Source organism: Neocloeon triangulifer, unplaced genomic scaffold (assembly GCF_031216515.1).
Source record: "Neocloeon triangulifer isolate White Clay Creek 2 clone unplaced genomic scaffold, ASM3121651v1 ptg000013l, whole genome shotgun sequence".
NCBI lineage: Eukaryota > Metazoa > Arthropoda > Insecta > Ephemeroptera > Baetidae > Neocloeon > Neocloeon triangulifer.
This window is the reverse complement of record NW_026775555.1, coordinates 5039133-5057023: the sequence shown is the minus strand read 5'-3', so window position 1 is coordinate 5057023 and position 17891 is coordinate 5039133. Positions and strand designations below refer to the sequence as shown.

The 17891-nt window shown below is 35.4% G+C and overlaps 3 protein-coding genes and 1 pseudogene across 3 annotated transcripts; 3 read left to right on the top strand and 1 right to left on the bottom strand.

The window, feature by feature from the left end:
- Positions 1 to 458: 458 nt before the first annotated feature.
- Positions 459 to 14770, bottom strand: LOC132198918 (delta-1-pyrroline-5-carboxylate dehydrogenase, mitochondrial-like; annotated as a pseudogene).
- LOC132198920 (putative ubiquitin carboxyl-terminal hydrolase 50) lies at positions 3030 to 5443 on the top strand. Its single transcript, XM_059623217.1, has 7 exons — positions 3030 to 3514; positions 3991 to 4209; positions 4347 to 4503; positions 4572 to 4727; positions 4795 to 4969; positions 5025 to 5153; positions 5217 to 5443. The coding sequence occupies exons 2-7, from the start codon at positions 4013 to 4015 to the stop codon at positions 5441 to 5443; spliced, it is 1041 nt and encodes a 346-aa protein (XP_059479200.1). The 5' UTR covers positions 3030 to 3514; positions 3991 to 4012.
- LOC132198916 (uncharacterized) lies at positions 5715 to 13923 on the top strand. The gene is made up of 12 exons (XM_059623215.1): positions 5715 to 5854; positions 5917 to 6151; positions 6292 to 6409; positions 6515 to 6898; positions 6955 to 7425; positions 11299 to 11507; positions 11614 to 12036; positions 12102 to 12297; positions 12362 to 12643; positions 12691 to 12802; positions 12872 to 13286; positions 13359 to 13923. Exons 2-12 carry the CDS (start codon positions 5999 to 6001, stop codon positions 13872 to 13874), a joined length of 3279 nt encoding a protein of 1092 aa, XP_059479198.1. The 5' UTR covers positions 5715 to 5854; positions 5917 to 5998; the 3' UTR covers positions 13875 to 13923.
- LOC132198917 (exocyst complex component 3-like) lies at positions 14759 to 17860 on the top strand. Its single transcript, XM_059623216.1, has 12 exons — positions 14759 to 14904; positions 14958 to 15060; positions 15146 to 15294; positions 15345 to 15540; positions 15593 to 15847; positions 15898 to 16053; positions 16109 to 16234; positions 16298 to 16480; positions 16542 to 16714; positions 16769 to 16886; positions 16939 to 17091; positions 17143 to 17860. Exons 2-12 carry the CDS (start codon positions 14971 to 14973, stop codon positions 17770 to 17772), a joined length of 2229 nt encoding a protein of 742 aa, XP_059479199.1. The 5' UTR covers positions 14759 to 14904; positions 14958 to 14970; the 3' UTR covers positions 17773 to 17860.
- Positions 17861 to 17891: the final 31 nt, after the last annotated feature.

The window sequence follows — 17891 nt, the reverse complement described above, 5'->3', positions numbered from 1 at the left end:
GTTGTTAAAATTATTAAATTATTGTTTATTTTAATTATAATCAAGTTATGACGAACAAATTTTAATTGTAGAATAATTGAGAATATCGCGACCAGAAGATGCAAAAAGAGACACAGCCGCAGTGGTGTTCTATATACTGTGGTGGACTTCCTCCGCATTTTTATTATTACCACCTATTATACTTACACAATAAAAACAAAATTATTGAAGTTAATAGTGTGTATAAAAAACTTGCATAAATAGTAATAAATGTCGTTTACATTATTTATTGCAAAAAGGCAAAAAGGTTAATTAATAATTATGGTGTTTTATCTGATAAGTTCGATTAAAATACTAATTTTTTATTGATAAATTAAAACTTGTTAAATAAGAAATATTTGAGCAAAACATAAAAATATAATTTACATTTAAATTATAATCATTGGTTTTAAAATAATATAATGTACTTTATTAAGCAAAAAGAGTAAAAAAAATTTAATTTTTACATAAATAACAATTTTATTACAACTTAATACTTTGAAAAACTACCGCACAAAAACAAATGTATATGCGAAAAATGCTGATGCAAAGTCCACTTGTTTGAATGTAGTAAAAATAAAATAAGCCTCTTAGAAGTTGCTCGGAAATAAAAAGTAAATTTTTTAAACATTGTAAATTGTATTACCATTTTTGTATGTTGTACACACACGTGCTTAATAAATATTTTGATGATGATGAATACTTTGAAAAAAAAAATTATTATCAATGTTATTAAAATTAACATTAAATTATTGTTTTTGATTAATTTTTTTTTAAAGTATTCTAATTATATATTAATTATATTAACTTTCATAGATTAACCACCGACACTAGAAAAGCATTTTTTTTTTCATTTGTCACTCAATTCCAAGTATTTACATAATAAACTTAAGTCGATTGACGCATAGCTATTTATAAGGATCCATGTTTTAATTTTATTACTGCATAATTCAAGTTTTAAAACTTAATTTCCTTAATTACAGCAATATATTGTATTAAAAATTAAAATAGAAAAAAGTAAACCAACAATAAGGCCGCACTTACAAGAAATCGCAAGTGCGGATTAGATATCAACGGCGAAATGTATGGCGGAATGAAAATGAAATTGCAAAAGGCACAGCGGAAGCGAAATCTACGTCGAAAATGACGACCGACTCGACATGAGCTGAAGGATGAATAAAGTGGTAATTCTTTCCTCCGCACTCGCCAATCAGTCTGGGGAAGTTTTTATACGAGTTGATGTTCTTTCCAACTTGAGCCCACAATCGGTTGAATGTTCTACGATTATTTAAAAATTAAGGAAGATAAAAATTTGATGTCTAAGATAAAATTACTGGACAGATCCTGTGAAGTTGATGCCAGCAAGCTGAGGAGACGCAGTGATCGTATCACCAAAAAATGGTCCGTCGGCAGGGACAAAGTTGACCACACCAGCAGGAACGCCAGCCTCTCTACAAATTTTGTAGATGACGTAGTTGGACAACACAGCTGTGTCCGACGGCTTCCACACCACTCCATTACCCTGGTGTAAAAACTTATTATCCGGGGCGTTTTGAAATAATTATCATCTCACCATCAGAGCAGGAGTGTAGGCAAGGTTGCCACCGATGGCCGTGAAGTTAAATGGGGGCGACAGCCGCCACAAAACCTTCAATGCCTCGATATCGCATTGAATTTTTGGTCTTGGCTTATAGGTTGATATTTCAACAGTTCCTTAGCAAAATACGCATTAAATCTAGAAATTTAAAAAAAAAAAAATGTTAATTTTGTGCTTAAATTAACAATTTCAAAGTGTACCGGAAGAAATCTATCAATTCTGCAGCAGAATCGATTTCTGCCTGCACTGCAGTCTTTCCTTGGCCCAACATGGTTGCTGCGTTCAGCTCCATGCGGTACTTTCCAGCCATCAAGTCGGCAGCCTTATTCCAAATAGAAAGACGTTCGTCCAGAGGTGTTCGGTCCCAACGCTTTTGGGCGTCAGTCGCAACATTGATGGCTTTCTTCACCTCCTCTTTTGATGCATGGTAAAACTTTGCAATGTTCTTTTTGTGGTCGTGGGGCTAAAAATGATACTTTGGAAATTAATATTTCTCGCTCTTTTGTTTCTTTTTTTAATATCATACCATGACTTGGTACTGGACATCTGAGTTTTTAATTTCCTTGTCGCCAATGATAATCGGAACATCTTGACACTGAGAAGAGAGCTTGTCGAGAGCTGCCTGCAGCTCTTTCCGCTCCTTACTCCCTTTGAGATATCCTACACAATTTGATAAATAGAGAGAAATTATGTTTGATGCAGTTTTCCTACCTAAAATGGGCTCGTTTAGTACTCCGAAATCCTCGACCTTAGGTAACTATGTTGACAACAGAGCCAACAGATCGCTTGGACACCCTGAAAACAAGTTGTTTTGGTCACTTGTGGGCAATCAAATTAAGCAGCTAATTACTCATGTAAAACATAGAAAACAAAATGTGTCTCAAATGTTCTGGAAGTGTTAAAAGTTAAGTACAGGTTATAATCAAACTAAAGTCAATAATTTTAGCTGATTAAAATTGAGATAAAAAAAAAAATTAGAGTTTTTACAAGAAAAATCTATATATTCAAGGTGGTAACAAAAGTTTTTTTTCTTGGAAGTGGTCCAAGAGCAAGACACAGTGTCTGAAGAGAAATATATTAACAGACCAGTTTTGCAACTTGTTAATATAAAACCAAGATGTTGAATCTGATGACAGTTTCAACCTTGAATGATGCACACGTGGAAAAAAAACAATTTGAAATAAACAAAAGCTAAAAAAAAAATTGCAACGTTACTCCCTATAAATAAGAAAAATTAAAATAAATAGTTTACTAGACGGTTTTTTTTTTTTTGCTAAGTATGGAATTGATTGAAGCGTAAAATATAAGTGTATTGACATGCAAAATGGGGTGAAAAAGGAAAAGTATTTTGCAGTGTCGTCTGTCGTAACACGACCTACCGATCGCATTGTATTACACAAACAACATAATCAGCTGTGAAAGAAATGTCGACTAAATCACTAGGCCAATTTCTTAGCAGGGAATTCTCTGATAAAAACAGCAAATTCTTCACCTGACGATGTGACTGACGAGGGAAAGGTTTGCGTGCTTCAACATGATTGCTTCGAACTGCTATCCGGAGATGCTGATCGTGTCTTTGTCTACTAGATTCGATGTCAAAATTCCTAAAATTGCGGCTCGGCCTCCATCAGCCGCTGTTCACTCTTATGGCCGTGTCTTTTCTCATGCGACATGCGTTGTGGTCACGTGACTCTTTCGTTCTCAGCAACGGAGTTTTCATTATTTCGACGTCTCATAGATGGCGCAGTGCGGCGGATATGCGAAATAAATAAAAATATGAAGACAAAAAATAATATATTTTTGTTTACTTTTGCGGTATCAGAGACATTATGAGGCTGATTATTAGTTTTGAGCTTCAAGTTTGATTATTAAAATAATTTGAACGGAATAATTTGGAAGGTTAGTACTTAGTAGTAGTATTATTGCTTATTTCAATTGTAGGGTTTGAAGATATTAATAGATGCGGAGGTTTAAAAGCAAAATTTGAACATGCATTATGCGCCAGTAATCACAATTTCTTGATTATATTTCGATATAATAAATTTATTTTACTGTACAATCTGCTCAGCACGTACGATAAATTTTTACAATTAATTCGTTTTATCATAATATATAATAATATCATATTATTATTTTATGTAATATTTACAATTAAATCCTCCAAATTCATAAGTGAGAACATGCAGCAAAGAATTTTGTTGAAAATTACGAAAAATTAATGTGCTGTGTGTGTATTGCTCTACATGTACATAATATAATTTTGAGGTGGAACAAATATTACGTAGTATTCTTGTTTAATTTTTATTTAATATTATTAAACTGCCACATTAATTGTAAGCAAAATGCACTTTTATTTATTTTTCTTTGAATTTCAGAAGAGCTTCATCTTTCATAGAGATGGAGGGCGACCCAGTCGACGATCAACATGCAGCAGCAGCAACGTCTGTAGTCCTCTTCGTGTCCAAAAAATGTTCAGGAAGAGCCGAGCTGAACATTCAGATTCGTCGTTGCCATTACAAAGGGTGTGATAGTACTTCTGCTGACGAAATTGACATGAAATGTGTGCCCAAGCCCACAAGCGCCAAAAATTCAGAGTAAGTACATTGCTTAATAATTTTGAATTCAATTATTTATTTTTTGATATAGGTTTATTTTACAGTGAAGTAATTTTTCTTTTAGCTTATTGTATACAATTGTACATATTTAAGTGAAATTTAATTAATTTCCTCAGGCGAAGAGAGCAATGGCTGATGAATATGGGCTTGCCCATCGATGATGAGAAAACTGATATACGCTGCTGCGTATTGCACTTTCATGAAAAGTGGTTCTATGGAAATGGAAAGCTAGTCAAAGATGCGGTGCCCGAACCATACAAAGAACGTTCAATAGTACGACAAAATCATACAGAAAATATTTGCAAATTTTATTTTATTTTTCATTCTCTAAAATTTTTTAGGCAACTTCACATTTGAGGCCTTGTGAAGTGATTGATGAGATCGAAGAAGCAGGTGTGCCCTTATTACCAGAAACTACGGAAAAACACTTAACTACGAATCCTTTACGAGGGCTGAAGAATTTGAAAAATAGTTGCTACATGAATGCTACGTGCCAGGTATAAATATGATAAGTTGTTCAAGCCTTTTAAATATGTTGTTGTTGTTCCTTGTTGTGACTGATAGGCATGGTTTGCCTGCTTCCGCATGCAAACCACGGTGATGAAACATAAAAAAGCAGACTGCAGTATTGAGAAAGGCAAAGGTTGTATAATTTGTCTTTTGAGAGACTTGTATGAAGATCTTGTGCTCAATCACTCCGACCCAGTGGTACCCTTAGCATTTGCAGAATTTGTTTGGGGTAAAAATTGGGATTAAATCTCTGTAAAAATATTCACAATTTTTTTCTGGTCAAGGCATGCAAGGTTTTCCTCGAGGCCAACAGCAGGACAGCATGGAGCTGCACAGAGAGTTGTTAGCTTCATGTGAGAAAGTGGATAAAAGTGGAATTGCAGAGCTATTCTCAGGAAATGAAGTTTACGAACGTAAGAATAGCCTTTTGATATAAATATTCTAAAAATAATAGTTGTTCCTTGATAATTTAACAGGCACCTGTCTGATCTGCAAAAAGAAAAGCTACTCCTCTCAACCAATGCTTGAGCTGTGTCTGCCTTTAGCAAAAAGTGTGCTTGATGGAGTGCATACTTATCTTGAATCCGACATGGATTGTATGAACGGACCATACTGCTCTCGTTGTCGACGAGGGACCCCTCAGAGAGAGAGAATTTTCTTCAAAGATCTACCACCAATTTTAGTAGTGCAGTTAAAGAGGTGATCTGAGTTATTAATGATGCGGCCAAATTGAATTTCATTGTTAATAATTTATGCTATTATTTTTATTTTTAGTTTCACCAAAATTGCATTTTATTTTCTACAGCTTTCTTTGTCAAAATGAACCGACATGATTTGTATGAATTCAAATATTATGTTGAAAGATAATAACAACAAATTTTGGTTCGGATCATAATTCTTCACCTTCTGTATTGGTTGTGTTAAACTACTGTCAGGGAAGTTCAATGATATTGGCAAAAATGAACATTTACTTTTTGGTTCCTATTGAAATAATACAGGTGGAGGTATTTGAGTGGTGTCGGAAGTTTGTAATTGTTTGTGACGTCTCTTATTGTCCTGTGAGCAACAACGAGAAAATACTATGGTGGAGATTGCAGTGACTGGATCATTGTTGGTAGCAATCAATTATTTTTTGGAAAATAAATTTTTTTAATATTTAATTGCTCAAAACCATAGATTCTCCAACGAATTAGTGAAACAGAAGAAGGAAATCGTGGTGAATTTCAATTTAACCTTGAAAGAAACAGCGTTCAAGAAAATGGATGGCAACATTGTTGGAATTGGTGGATGCACATCCATAGAATACCATTGCAGAGCCATCATACATCATAATGGTGGCCTGCAAAATGGTCATTATGTGTGCCAGGGGTTGAAAGATGATGGAACTGTCATTGTCTACAACGATTCGAGCGTAAGTCAATACTAATTCTGGGTTGAGGCGGGGCCCATTAAGACTATTAAGATTTGGGATCCTTTTATATATATATATACAATATAATATGGTACTTACTATTTAATTTAATATTTTATGATGTTAAATGTTTCCCACAGGTCTCTAAATTTAATTTGGAGAAAGGTGACTCCCAGACAAGTGACACTGCATACATAATACTCTACGAAAGGAAATCCACTCCTGACAGCCGGCAAAATAGTGATTTCTCAGCATTTGGTATTATTTGATTTATAGAATAGTAAAAATAAGACACGATGCTGTTTTATTAAGTGGTAGTGGCTGTTTTCCATATGTGTATTCATTCCTTTCTAATTATTGCAGTTCAACCTTTTTCGTCACCCACCAGTCGAATAATAATAAGCAGTCCACGAACGCCTCTGCGAACACTACAAGTAACTGATTCTGCAAACAACAGTGAAGAAACTAGGACAGGTATGTCAAGCCCAATGTTGGGTAGTCGAAAACACCACCATCAAGAGGCTGAGCAAAGGACTCCGCAAAAGAAGGAAAGAGAGCGTGGAGGAGTAAAAAATCCAGGGTCACCTTACTCGCCACCTCATAAACAAGAAAGACGTGGGAGAACTCAAAGAAACCTGGCCCCACTGCCCAGACCTGAACATGCACAATCAGCTCAACGAGGAACGAGTCCCCCTGATGTGATTAATGGCAAATCTCGATTGGCAACATCGAGGTCAAGTATCGGATGTAAGTTGTTAATTTTTTTTTTAACTTTTTAACTTTTAACAATTCAAACTTTTTAGTATTAACTGTGTCGAGCATTTCACCAAGTCGTGGTCAAATGACACAAAAAAGTACTTTGAGGACACACAAAACAAAAATTGCTGCTCGTTCACATAGTGTGCTCACCGAGCGCTTCGATAACTCGCCCACACCAACAAATTCACCAATTGCAGGGAATTTGTATCAGCAGTCTCCAAGCCCAAGACGAATTGGTTTTGATTGTCAAACCTTCCAAATGCAAGAAGTCTCACCTGATTTGTTAACAACCAGCGAATCAATAAGCAGTCCTCGAACGCCGCTGCGACAACTACAGGATGTAGAACCTTCTTTGAGTCAGAGTCATTTGTCTGCCTGCTTGCCAGCATCGTTTCAGAGCCAAAATCCGAGCACGCCTTCTGAATCTACGCAGTCTACATGTCCTGCTGGTACTCCTCTAATACACATACAACAACCAAAACCTACTAAAAGTAGTCAGACTGCACCTTTGAAAGGTAAAAATATTTGAATATTTATTTTCCACTTTGTAACCGTTCACTATTAATTGACTGCGAATTGGCACAAAATTTTGGTTCACATCGCCATTCTATAATAAAAATATTTGTTGTTGGGGTTGATAGAGGGCCATGTAACGAAGATTTGAATACAATTTTTTTTTTTTTTTTTTGGAATTTAATGTCTTTCGAAAAGTCAAAATTGCAAATATTTTTACTTCTAGTGGGAATTTTCATCTGCTCCTATTAGTTCTGTTAATTCTTATTCTGAGCAACTTTGCTATTGACAATTTTTATGTGGGTTAGAGCTCAATGTTAATTGCAAATTTTATTTGAAAAGGAGAATTGCCTCAATTTTTCAATTTGTAGCTGTAGTTAAAAAAACCTGATTTTAGATACTCCGCGCAGGCAAACCGTGGTATATCCCTTGTCAAAAATGAGACAGTCAGAGGTCGTACTCGAGGTCAATCGAGACCATGGTCTCGAACGACCTCGAAGGCGACCTCCGACGGTCTCGAACGACCTCATATTTTTTCATGCTGAATGTTTAGGGGCAACGGTTGCCCCTTGGTCTCGAACGACCTTGAACGGTCTTGGACGACATCGGCCGGTCTCGAATGGCCTCGGAGGTGTCCATCAATCTCGAACGGTCTCGGGCGACCTCAAACGGTCTTGAGTGACCTTTGGTGTTTATAAATTGAAAACCATTTAGGGCAACTGCTCATCTGTTTCAAGCGGTCTCGAGCGACTGTCGAGTAGAATGAGGAAATTGTATTTTTTGTTTGATTCCAGTTGAATATTTGAACATTTTTTTTTTATGTTATTTTTTATTAAAAAAATTTTTTCTCGGAAAAAAATTAAATATCAGATGGAAAGATATATATGTGTTTAATATTAAAATTAATTTCATTATTGATGAACATATTATTTATTTTGTATAAATGAAAGCTTCATTTCTGATAATAAAAAACTAATTTTAACTAAAATCCGAATGCGCCTCTCGTTTATATTTTATGATTTTTTAGTATGTAGAAAAATAGTTATAAAAAAAATTGCTGAAGAATAATAATAATGTAAGCTTGTGTGATATGATTTGGAGATGTATAAAATTGCTCTGTCAAATAATTTTTTTACTGAAATTTTTATTTGTATAACAAGAAATGAAACACGATTATTTAAAATCATATATAAAATAAAAAAATTAATGTTTCATCAATAATGAAATTAATTTTAAGATTAAACACATATATCTTTCCATCCGATATTTAATTTAATTATTTTCTGAAAAGAATTATTTAATAAAAATTAACTTCAAAAACTTAAAATGCTCAAATAATTCGACTGGAATCAAACTAAAAATATAATTTCCTCATTCTACTCCACAGTCGCTCGAGACCGTGCGAGGTCGATCGAGACCGTTCGAGCTTAGATCGCTCGAGTCCATTTGACCCAGAGGGGCAGTTGCCCCAAATGGTTTTCAATTTCGTCGATGGACACCTTCAAGACCGTTCTAGACTGGCCGAGGTCGCCCTAGACCGTTCGAGGTCGTTCGAGACCGAGGGGCAACCGTTGCCCCTAAACATTTACCATGTAAAAATATGAGGTCGTTCGAGACCGTCGGAGGTCGCCTTCGAGATCTTTCGAGATCAAAACTGACCTTGACCTTTGACGTGCAATTTTGTGATCAACAGCAAAGTTGCAGAGCTTTCCGAGACAAATCCAGCCATAGCACTACAAAATCCAAATTTCAACGTCACGTAAAACCCACAAATTTTGAGATGTCGGGGTAAAACTATATATGTATGGCGGATATAGCCCCATGACATGATCTATAAGTCCTCCAAATTTGGTTTTGATCGGTCAATCCCTGCCAATGGATCGTACCTTTCACGACTTCGTGCTACCCTATTAATAATGAATAATTACAAAATGTCATTAAAAATTTTTTTTATAATTTTTAAATTTTTTCAAACAATTACTGCAAAAATGATGGTAAAAAATGAAAATTAACAATTATTGTATAAATGGAAAAAATGGGGAAAAAATGGAATTTGAAATTATTAATAATGTATTCGTAAGTTAATTGATTAATTTAGATTTTTTTTTAAATATTTTAAAACAATAACAATTTTGTTTTAATGTTGTTGAAGTAAAAATGAAAACAAAAATTAAATTTTTTATATGCGGCATTATTTTTTTTAAGGGACCCACTTTTGGCATGGGGTCGGCGGATCTTGTTGAAAATTGGTAGTTTGGTTGCCCTTAGGGTGTAGACAAATAATTTAGAACGATTTTTGAAAATTCTCAAAATTGCCTATTTAACAGGGGTTCAAAGTTTGGGATTTTTAAAAAAGGTGTTTTCGAAAATCAGAAATATCTCAGCTCCTGTTGCAGATAACGCATTTGTGTATATGAGTAAAGTTGTAGAAAATTAGACGCCCTACAACTTTGCCACAGTGACCAAGGTCATAGGTCAAAGTTTGGGGTCACCTTTTTGAGCTTCAATTTTTTGATGCGCCACCAAAGTACCTAGTACATAAAAATTTTTGATTCCATTATAGCCAAAAGTTGCTCTAGTTGGTAGATAACAACATGTTAAAAATTGGTGAGACATGTTTTTTTCGTTTTTGAGATATTTCAGGTCGAATGGCAAAAAACGTGGTTTTCCGAGCATTTTCCCACACAAACCAACATTTAACCGCCCGTAACTTTGTTCCTGTTAAGGTTACGCAAAAATGTGTAATGACAAAAAATAATTGTCATGATTTGAACTTTTGAAACATGTATTGCACATGGTGGCCAGGTCACAAAAGGTAATTGACCTCGGTGACCTGTGACCTTTCCAAAATATTTTTGGATAGTTTTACACGTAAGTGGATAGAAAACATTATTTGAAATATTTTGGTATTTGAAATGGTGTTTTCAATTTAAGGAAAGGTCACAGGTCAATGACCTTTTGTGACTTGGCCACCATGTACAATACATGTTTTAAAAGCTCAAGTCATGGTGATCATTTTTTGTTATGACACATTTTTGCGTAACCTTAACAGGAACAAAGTTACGGGTGGTTATATGTTGGTTTGTGTAGGAAAATGCTCGGAAAACCACGTTTTTTGCCATTCGACCTGAAATATCTCAAAAAGGAAAAAAATATGTCTCCCCAATTTTTAATATGTTGTTATTTACCAACTAGAGCAACTTTTGGCTATAATGGAATCAAAAATTTTTATGTACTAGGTACTTTGGTGGCGCATCAAAAAATTGAAGCTCAAAAAGGTGACCCCAAACTTTGACCTATGACCTTGGTCACTGTGGCAAAGTTGTAGGACGTCTAATTCCCTACAACTTTACTCATATACACAAATGCGCTATCTGCCACAGGAGCTGAAATATTTCTGATTTTAAAAAACACCTTTTTTTTAAATCCCAAACTTTGAGCCCCTGTAAAATAGGCAATTTTGAGAATTTTCAAAAATCGTTCTAAACTATTTGTCTACACCCTAAGGGCAACCAAACTGCCAATTTTCAACAAGATCCGCCGACCCCATGCCAAAAGTGGGTCCCGTTAAAAAAAAGAATGCCATGCATTAATTTATTAAGTTATTTTATATAATAACAATTATACATAATTTATATGACATATAAAAACATTTTATATATTATGATATTAAAAATGAAATAAATAATTTTTAATTTACCCACCTCTTATCAATCACAACAACATATACTTTGCATACAGTGCATACAGAATGGCAATTATGATTAAAAATTTAGGCCAATTCGCGGTTAATCATTTGTAAACAACGGTCCGTTCCTTTCATGAAACTTAGAAGAAAGAATATATTAAAAAAATTTCAACTTTTCCTTTTATAGCCAAGAGAGTTTTGTACCAAAGGTTGGATAACAAAATCCTGATCTCATTAAATAAAAAGAAAGATAAAGAACTTAAACGATTACGAAAACTGAATAAGAAGCGGAGGCAAAGTAAATTACATCTTCAAGAAAGCTCCTTAGAATATTTGAAAAATAGTTTGCCGCCCCGAGCCGTGGAGTTCATCAAACGACAAATTAAATTGCATAAGGTTGGCATAATATACCAATGGATTTATGGATTAAAAATGGAGCACTGCGTGCGCTGCAACTTTTTTTATACATTTACATTAAAATATATTTAACTTTATTCCGCAGGCTAAGCCACAAGGTCGCCGGTATGAGCAAGAAGATTTGATTCTCTCACTGGGTTTGAGAAAAGGAGGAAGAAAGGCCGAAGCTGCATTTAAGGACATGTTTATCATACCCTCAAAGAAAACGATGTTCCGCTTTGTTCAGGGATTGAACCTGCAGGCAGGCTTACAGGAATTCATATTAGATGGAGTAGAAGCCTTTGTTGAAACATTGGAAGATTCGAGGGACGCGTTTGCTGTTCTTATCTGGGACGAGCTGAAAATTGATGAGTTTTTGGCTTGGAGCAACAAATGGAAGAGGTTTATTGGATTTGAAGACTTTGGATCTGAAAAACTACCATCTAGAGCAGGAAAAGAAACGTCACATGTTGTATGTGACCATGCTCTCATATTCTACGTTGTGTTATTACGAAACAGAAAAGTCAAGGTATATCATCCATAAGGATTTGTTTTAATACCACCACATTGTTATAAAATGTTCACAATTTTCAGTTTCCAGTGGCATATTATTTTTGCAAAGACATGACACCATCTCATATATTGGCTGACCTTATTGAGGTCAATGTACAGCGAGTACGCGCAAAAGGAATAAAACTTGTATTCGGCACTTGTGATCAGGCACCTTGCAATCTGAAAGCGCTGAAGATATTGAACACTTCAGTTGAGAAACCATACTTTTTGCAAAATGGTAGCGTAATGAAATTATTAAGTAGCATTTAACTTTTAATTAAATTAATTTCTTGATCTTGTAGGACTGGAATTTTTCTGCGCGCCGGACGCTGTCCACATACTAAAATGCCTCGTTAGTCTTTTTCGGAGGTACGATGTGGAGCTAAGACCAGGTCAATTTGCAAAGATTGCGCACATCGAGGAACTGCTGCGAGTAAAAAAAAAACTTGTTGGCACAACTCTAGCGCCGAAACTCACTGAGAAGCATGTATATGCTAGGGATAAACTAGCAATGAAATGCGCATTGGCCTTTCAGTTAGTTAGCTCATCCGTCAGTGCGGCTCTGAACACTTTACTTGCTAAAGGTGCTTATAACATATAAAAATATATCTATTCTCACAAAATTTGTTAGGTCTTCTTCCGTCCGATGCAAAATATACTATAGAGTTTGTCGAGTTCATGGACAATTTGATCGACAGTTTTAATGGAAGTGAATTTAGCGATGTAAAGGTTTTGAAAGCCCGGTATGTTATTTAAAGTTTATTAAAGATGTGCTGCCAATTAATTTATTCTTTTAAACACTTCAATATCAGCCTCCATAAGAATTCAGCCCACTGGGAATTCTGGCAAAAGGCCGAGCAGTACATGTCTGGCTGGAGGTTTGTCAAAAAGGATGGGTCAACTGTGTATACTCCATCTATAGAGTCAACAATAAGGTTAATCAAAACCCTGCAAAATTTTTATCCGTTCCTGGAACGCCATGGTTTTGATTATTTGCTGACCAGAAGAATCCAGCAAGACCCGGTTGAGCATTTCAATGGAGAAATGCGAGAGCAGGTGGGAGGTGGACGAGACCCCACTGCAATGAATTTTGCCACTTGTTTTGTCAGCGCATTTCTCAGTCAGCTAATGATAAATAGTGTACCAAATAAGAATCGCAACTGTGAAAACGATGGACTGTCCTGCACTCCACTTGCCTCTTTTATTTTCGATTCTATGTATAAACAGGTTAATATTTATGAAACAAGCCATTTATTTTTTAGAAGTAAAAATATAATATTTACCGTAATTTTCTTCTAGTCTCAAAGAACCCGATGTTCTCTTCCTAGTGGTGATGATAGTGAAGAAGACGAGGAGCAATTAATTGGTGATGGTGAAGTTGAATTCGATTTGGACAGTTTACAAGAGCAGTGTGACTCCTACTACGCCGGAGTTTGTCTTCGAAAAATTAACACCAAGTTAAATTGCAAACCATGTATAGAAACAGCAACATCAGAAGAGATGCTGCCAAGTCAAATTTATGTATCTTTTAAAGAGTACTCAAACACTGAAGATAGGTTGTTTTATGCTAGTGATGATTTTTCTACGTCAGTCTGCTCTATGCTCCGAGGAACCTTATGTCTACTTAAGAAATCTGCACACAAATCCAACATATTTCAAACTGTCAAAGAAGGTATATTTAACTCCACTATACCATTTTCCTTTGGCTGTGAGGAGCATAGAGAAATGTTTGCAAATATTCTAAACTCTTATATTATTAAATGTTCAGTATATTGGTATGCAAAAAAAGTGAATAGAAAAGAGATAAAGATATAACAAAAAATTCATGCTTTTATATATTTTGGTCACTCCATCAAATTCTTTGATATAATATTATTTTTATCTTTTTAAACATTGATTGTCATTCTTGATGAAATTTTATTTTGTTATAGTTTTTTATTTAAGGAATTAAGCTTTTGAAAGGATTGAATGACATTTTTTATGAAAATATTTTTATTATGATACAAATAAAAAGAAAGCTATATTTTGAATTTAAAATAATCTAACAATATAATTTAGATTCATAAAACTGAAAAATATAAATTAGGTTTTTTTATTTTTAAAAGTGGTTTTCGTTTTAATTTTCTCATTTTGTATGAATGTTCTATTGTTCTGCTTTTAATTATTATCATAATTAAATTTCGCTACAAGTAATAATATTTATTATAAAATTTAAAAAAAAGATAATTATTAGGTAGACCGCGCGCATTAAGTAATTCAAAAGTAGATCAAGATGTCTGCTATAAAGCCTGAAATCAAAAGCGACACGGCCACCCTAAATTTTATCAATTTTACCACTTTTTATCATTTTTTATTAAAAACAACATATCACGTCACCGTGCTGGCACATGCAAGAGAATACTCATTTTTTAAATCGCAACACGCCGCCGCTCACTCCGCCAACCCCACCACCACGGTTTACACGCCGGAGCGGCTCCGGTCGCTCCGCATAAAAAAATGCACCCTAAGACTCGATCCATCCCCTTGATCCATCCTTTCCAAGAAGATCCTTTCCTTCCCGCGAAGCAAAACAGGTTAAATTAGCTCCGTTGATTTGATAGGCTAACAGGGCGATCACAGCGCCACGGGTGAGAAAAGTAAGTTCAAAAGTTTTTAACATTGAGTGCCCAATCTCCCTATATATTGTCTCTGGCCTCCATTCACCTGGCGTATTCCCTTCTTCTGCTGACTGCTGTGCTGTGCTGCCAGGTGGCTTGGTTGTGAACTAAATTAAAAGGAAACGCCCACTTGGAAAACACCCCTCCGCAGAAAATGTCAACATAAGAAAATTGTAGAGCGGAAAAATGTATTTCAAGTAAATTAACACTCGTCAATTTCTCTAATTTAGTGTGTTTGCAGTTTTTTTAGTAAGATGGATTTTGACAATTTGGAAATAAAGGCAAAGGAAGATGCTAAAAAGAGGGTTCAACAGCTCCTTCAGCGAGTTGATCAGCTGGAAAAGGTTTGCAAATTATCTTTTGGAGCTTGATAAATAATGTTTTGATTTTTATTTTTATGCATAAATTTTTAAAATATTTTTTTTGCAGGTTGATCAATATAAGCGTAGGGTTGAGCGGAAGAAGGCCTCTGTAGAATCAATGCTAAAAACGGCTATGCAGAGTCAACTTGATGGTGTTCGTGTCGGACTGAACCAGTTGCAGGTGTCATTGAAGGATGTCCAAGAAATTAAGCAAAAGTATTAATAGTCAAATTATTTTAAAACGATCTATTCTAATACAACTTTAGCTTGGAAGTTTTGGAGGATTTTTTCACGAGTGTGCCAGATTTGAGTTTGAGGCTGCAAGATGTGAGAGAGGAAAACATGAGACATTCCCAGTATGTGACGGCCATGGAGAACCTGAAGCATATTTTTACTGTTCCTGAAAGCGTTGAAAGAACTAAGCAGTGGATCAGCGAAGGAAAGCTTCTTCATGCTCACCAAGTAATAATTTCCTCTCTTTTCTTATTTGAAATTTTAATTGGTGATGTTTCAGAGCCTTGCCGATTTGGAGAATTCACGCGATGATTTGCTCTTCGAGCTCCACAAACTTCCCAACCAAGCACCTGCTGATACCATCATGCTCAAGGAATACTTTGAAGATGTCAACGAGCTCTCCAAATACTTCGCCAAGCAAATCAAATTGATCCTCGGCCGCACTCTAAATACGGTCAGAAAAGAGCCAACTGTGATTGTCACTGCGCTGAGGATAATTGAGAGGGAGGAAAAAGCTGACGCTGAAGCCCAAGAGGTACAATTCAAATTATTATAATTAAATCTTCATTAACAAAAATCTTGTAGCGTTTCCAGCGTAGTGGTTTTATGCCTCCTGGACGCCCTAAAAAGTGGAAACAGATGTCGATGGATGTTTTGGCTGTTGGTGCTGCACAGAGAATTGAAGGAACACAAACAGATGAACGCTCCGACAACAAAATGTGGCTTGTACGACACTTAGAGGTAAAATTTTATTGTCGAGTGGCCATAATAATAATATGTTTTCTCAACGTTGTAGTTAACCAGACTCCTGATTTCTGAAGATTTGCAAGTTGTCAAGGACCTTTGTGTGCCTTGCTTTCCTCCACATTATGACGTTTTAAATATGTTTGTAAAAATGTACCACGACTCGTTATCACGCCACGTAAGTTGCCTCAAAATAATTGAATAAAATTTTTATTTATAATTGTTGGTCCAAATCAATTAGCTGATGGACTTGATACATGCTGGTTTGGTCGGGAATGAGTATGTGACTCTTCTCTCTTGGATTAAGAACACTTACAACGGTTCTGATCTTATGATGAACCCTGAACTGAACATAAATACTTCTTCGTTGGGACCTCTTCTATCAAGTGAGAAGGTCGTAGAGTTGGAGGACCAGTACTTGAAGGTAAGAGCGATTTAAAACATAAATCTATATAATCATTGAAAATTAATTTCAAAATTTAAAGAATATGGAAATGAACTACTCCGAGTGGATGTACAAGACTCTGGAAACGGAGAAGCAAGATTGGATGAAAGAATCACAGCCTGATACGGATGATCAAGAATACTATCACACCGTGGCTCCAGTCATAATTTTCCAAATGATTGAACAGAATCTGCAAGTTACAAACACAATAAGGTTTATTAAATAAACAAAATGTTTCAACCTTAATGAAATGTGGTATATTTTTAGCCACGATCTAACGTTCAAGGCGCTCTTGCTGAGCATCGGGCAAGTTGCCCAATATGGCAATCTTTATAGAGAAGCCATCTTTCAATACAAAGTCAGTCACTTTGAAGATAGAAAATTGGTAAGGATATCTATTTTGATATTTTAGTCACTTTTTAATGAATTTATCACAGAACCCATATTTCACAACTTACATGATTAAAATTGTCAACAACTGTCTTCAATTCGAAGAGCTAGCAAACCAAACAAAAATGCATTACTGGAAGCCAGGCATTCATGATATCATGGCTGGCCAAAGATTTGAGACTTTGAGGATGACGTTCCAGGTAATACTCACCCTAAAATGAAAATAGAGACTTATGATTGCTTTTTTTTAGAATTTGCGAACTGAGTCAGCTCGTTACTTATTAGAAGAGGCATTGTTAGATTTGGAGCTTCATTTTCAAGAATTTGTTACTGCAAAGTGGGTGGGAAGTAGTTCGGCGGTCGACACAATTTGTGTCACTCTGGATGACTACATTAGCGATTACAGGCACTTGCGGCCAGAAAATTTTGATTTGGTCATTACTGAGTGCATCAACACTGTTGCCAAAAAATATATCACAGCAATGCTGCAAAAGAAGATGGCCTTCAAAACTAGTGACGATCGACGAGAGGGTGCTAACCAGATAATTAATGAGGCAAATAAACTACAGGCATTTTTCTTAAAAGTTGCTCATGATATGGCTCGTGAAAATACTTGTTTGGAAGCCATCAACTCACTTGCCGAGGTGCTGAAAAATGAAGACTCGGAAATGCTCTCCTTGGACCTGCATGCACTGGTTGAAAAGTATCCTGATGTCACTACAGAGCACTTGATCCAGTTGTTACTTTTGCGCGGAGACGTATCAAAATCAGAGGCTAGAGAAATGGCAAGTTTTGCGCTTTCAAACAGAAAAGAAAAAGACTCGAAACATTCCAAGACGATTTTTTCGCTAGTAACAGGTATTACCGTCAGCTTTTTCTAACTTAATTAGGCTATGTTCATGATTAAATATCATGTCATTATTTTAAATCATGGGGAATGGAAAAATTAAATATATATTACATGCAGTAGATCGTTTCATAATTATATACCTTCACCCTC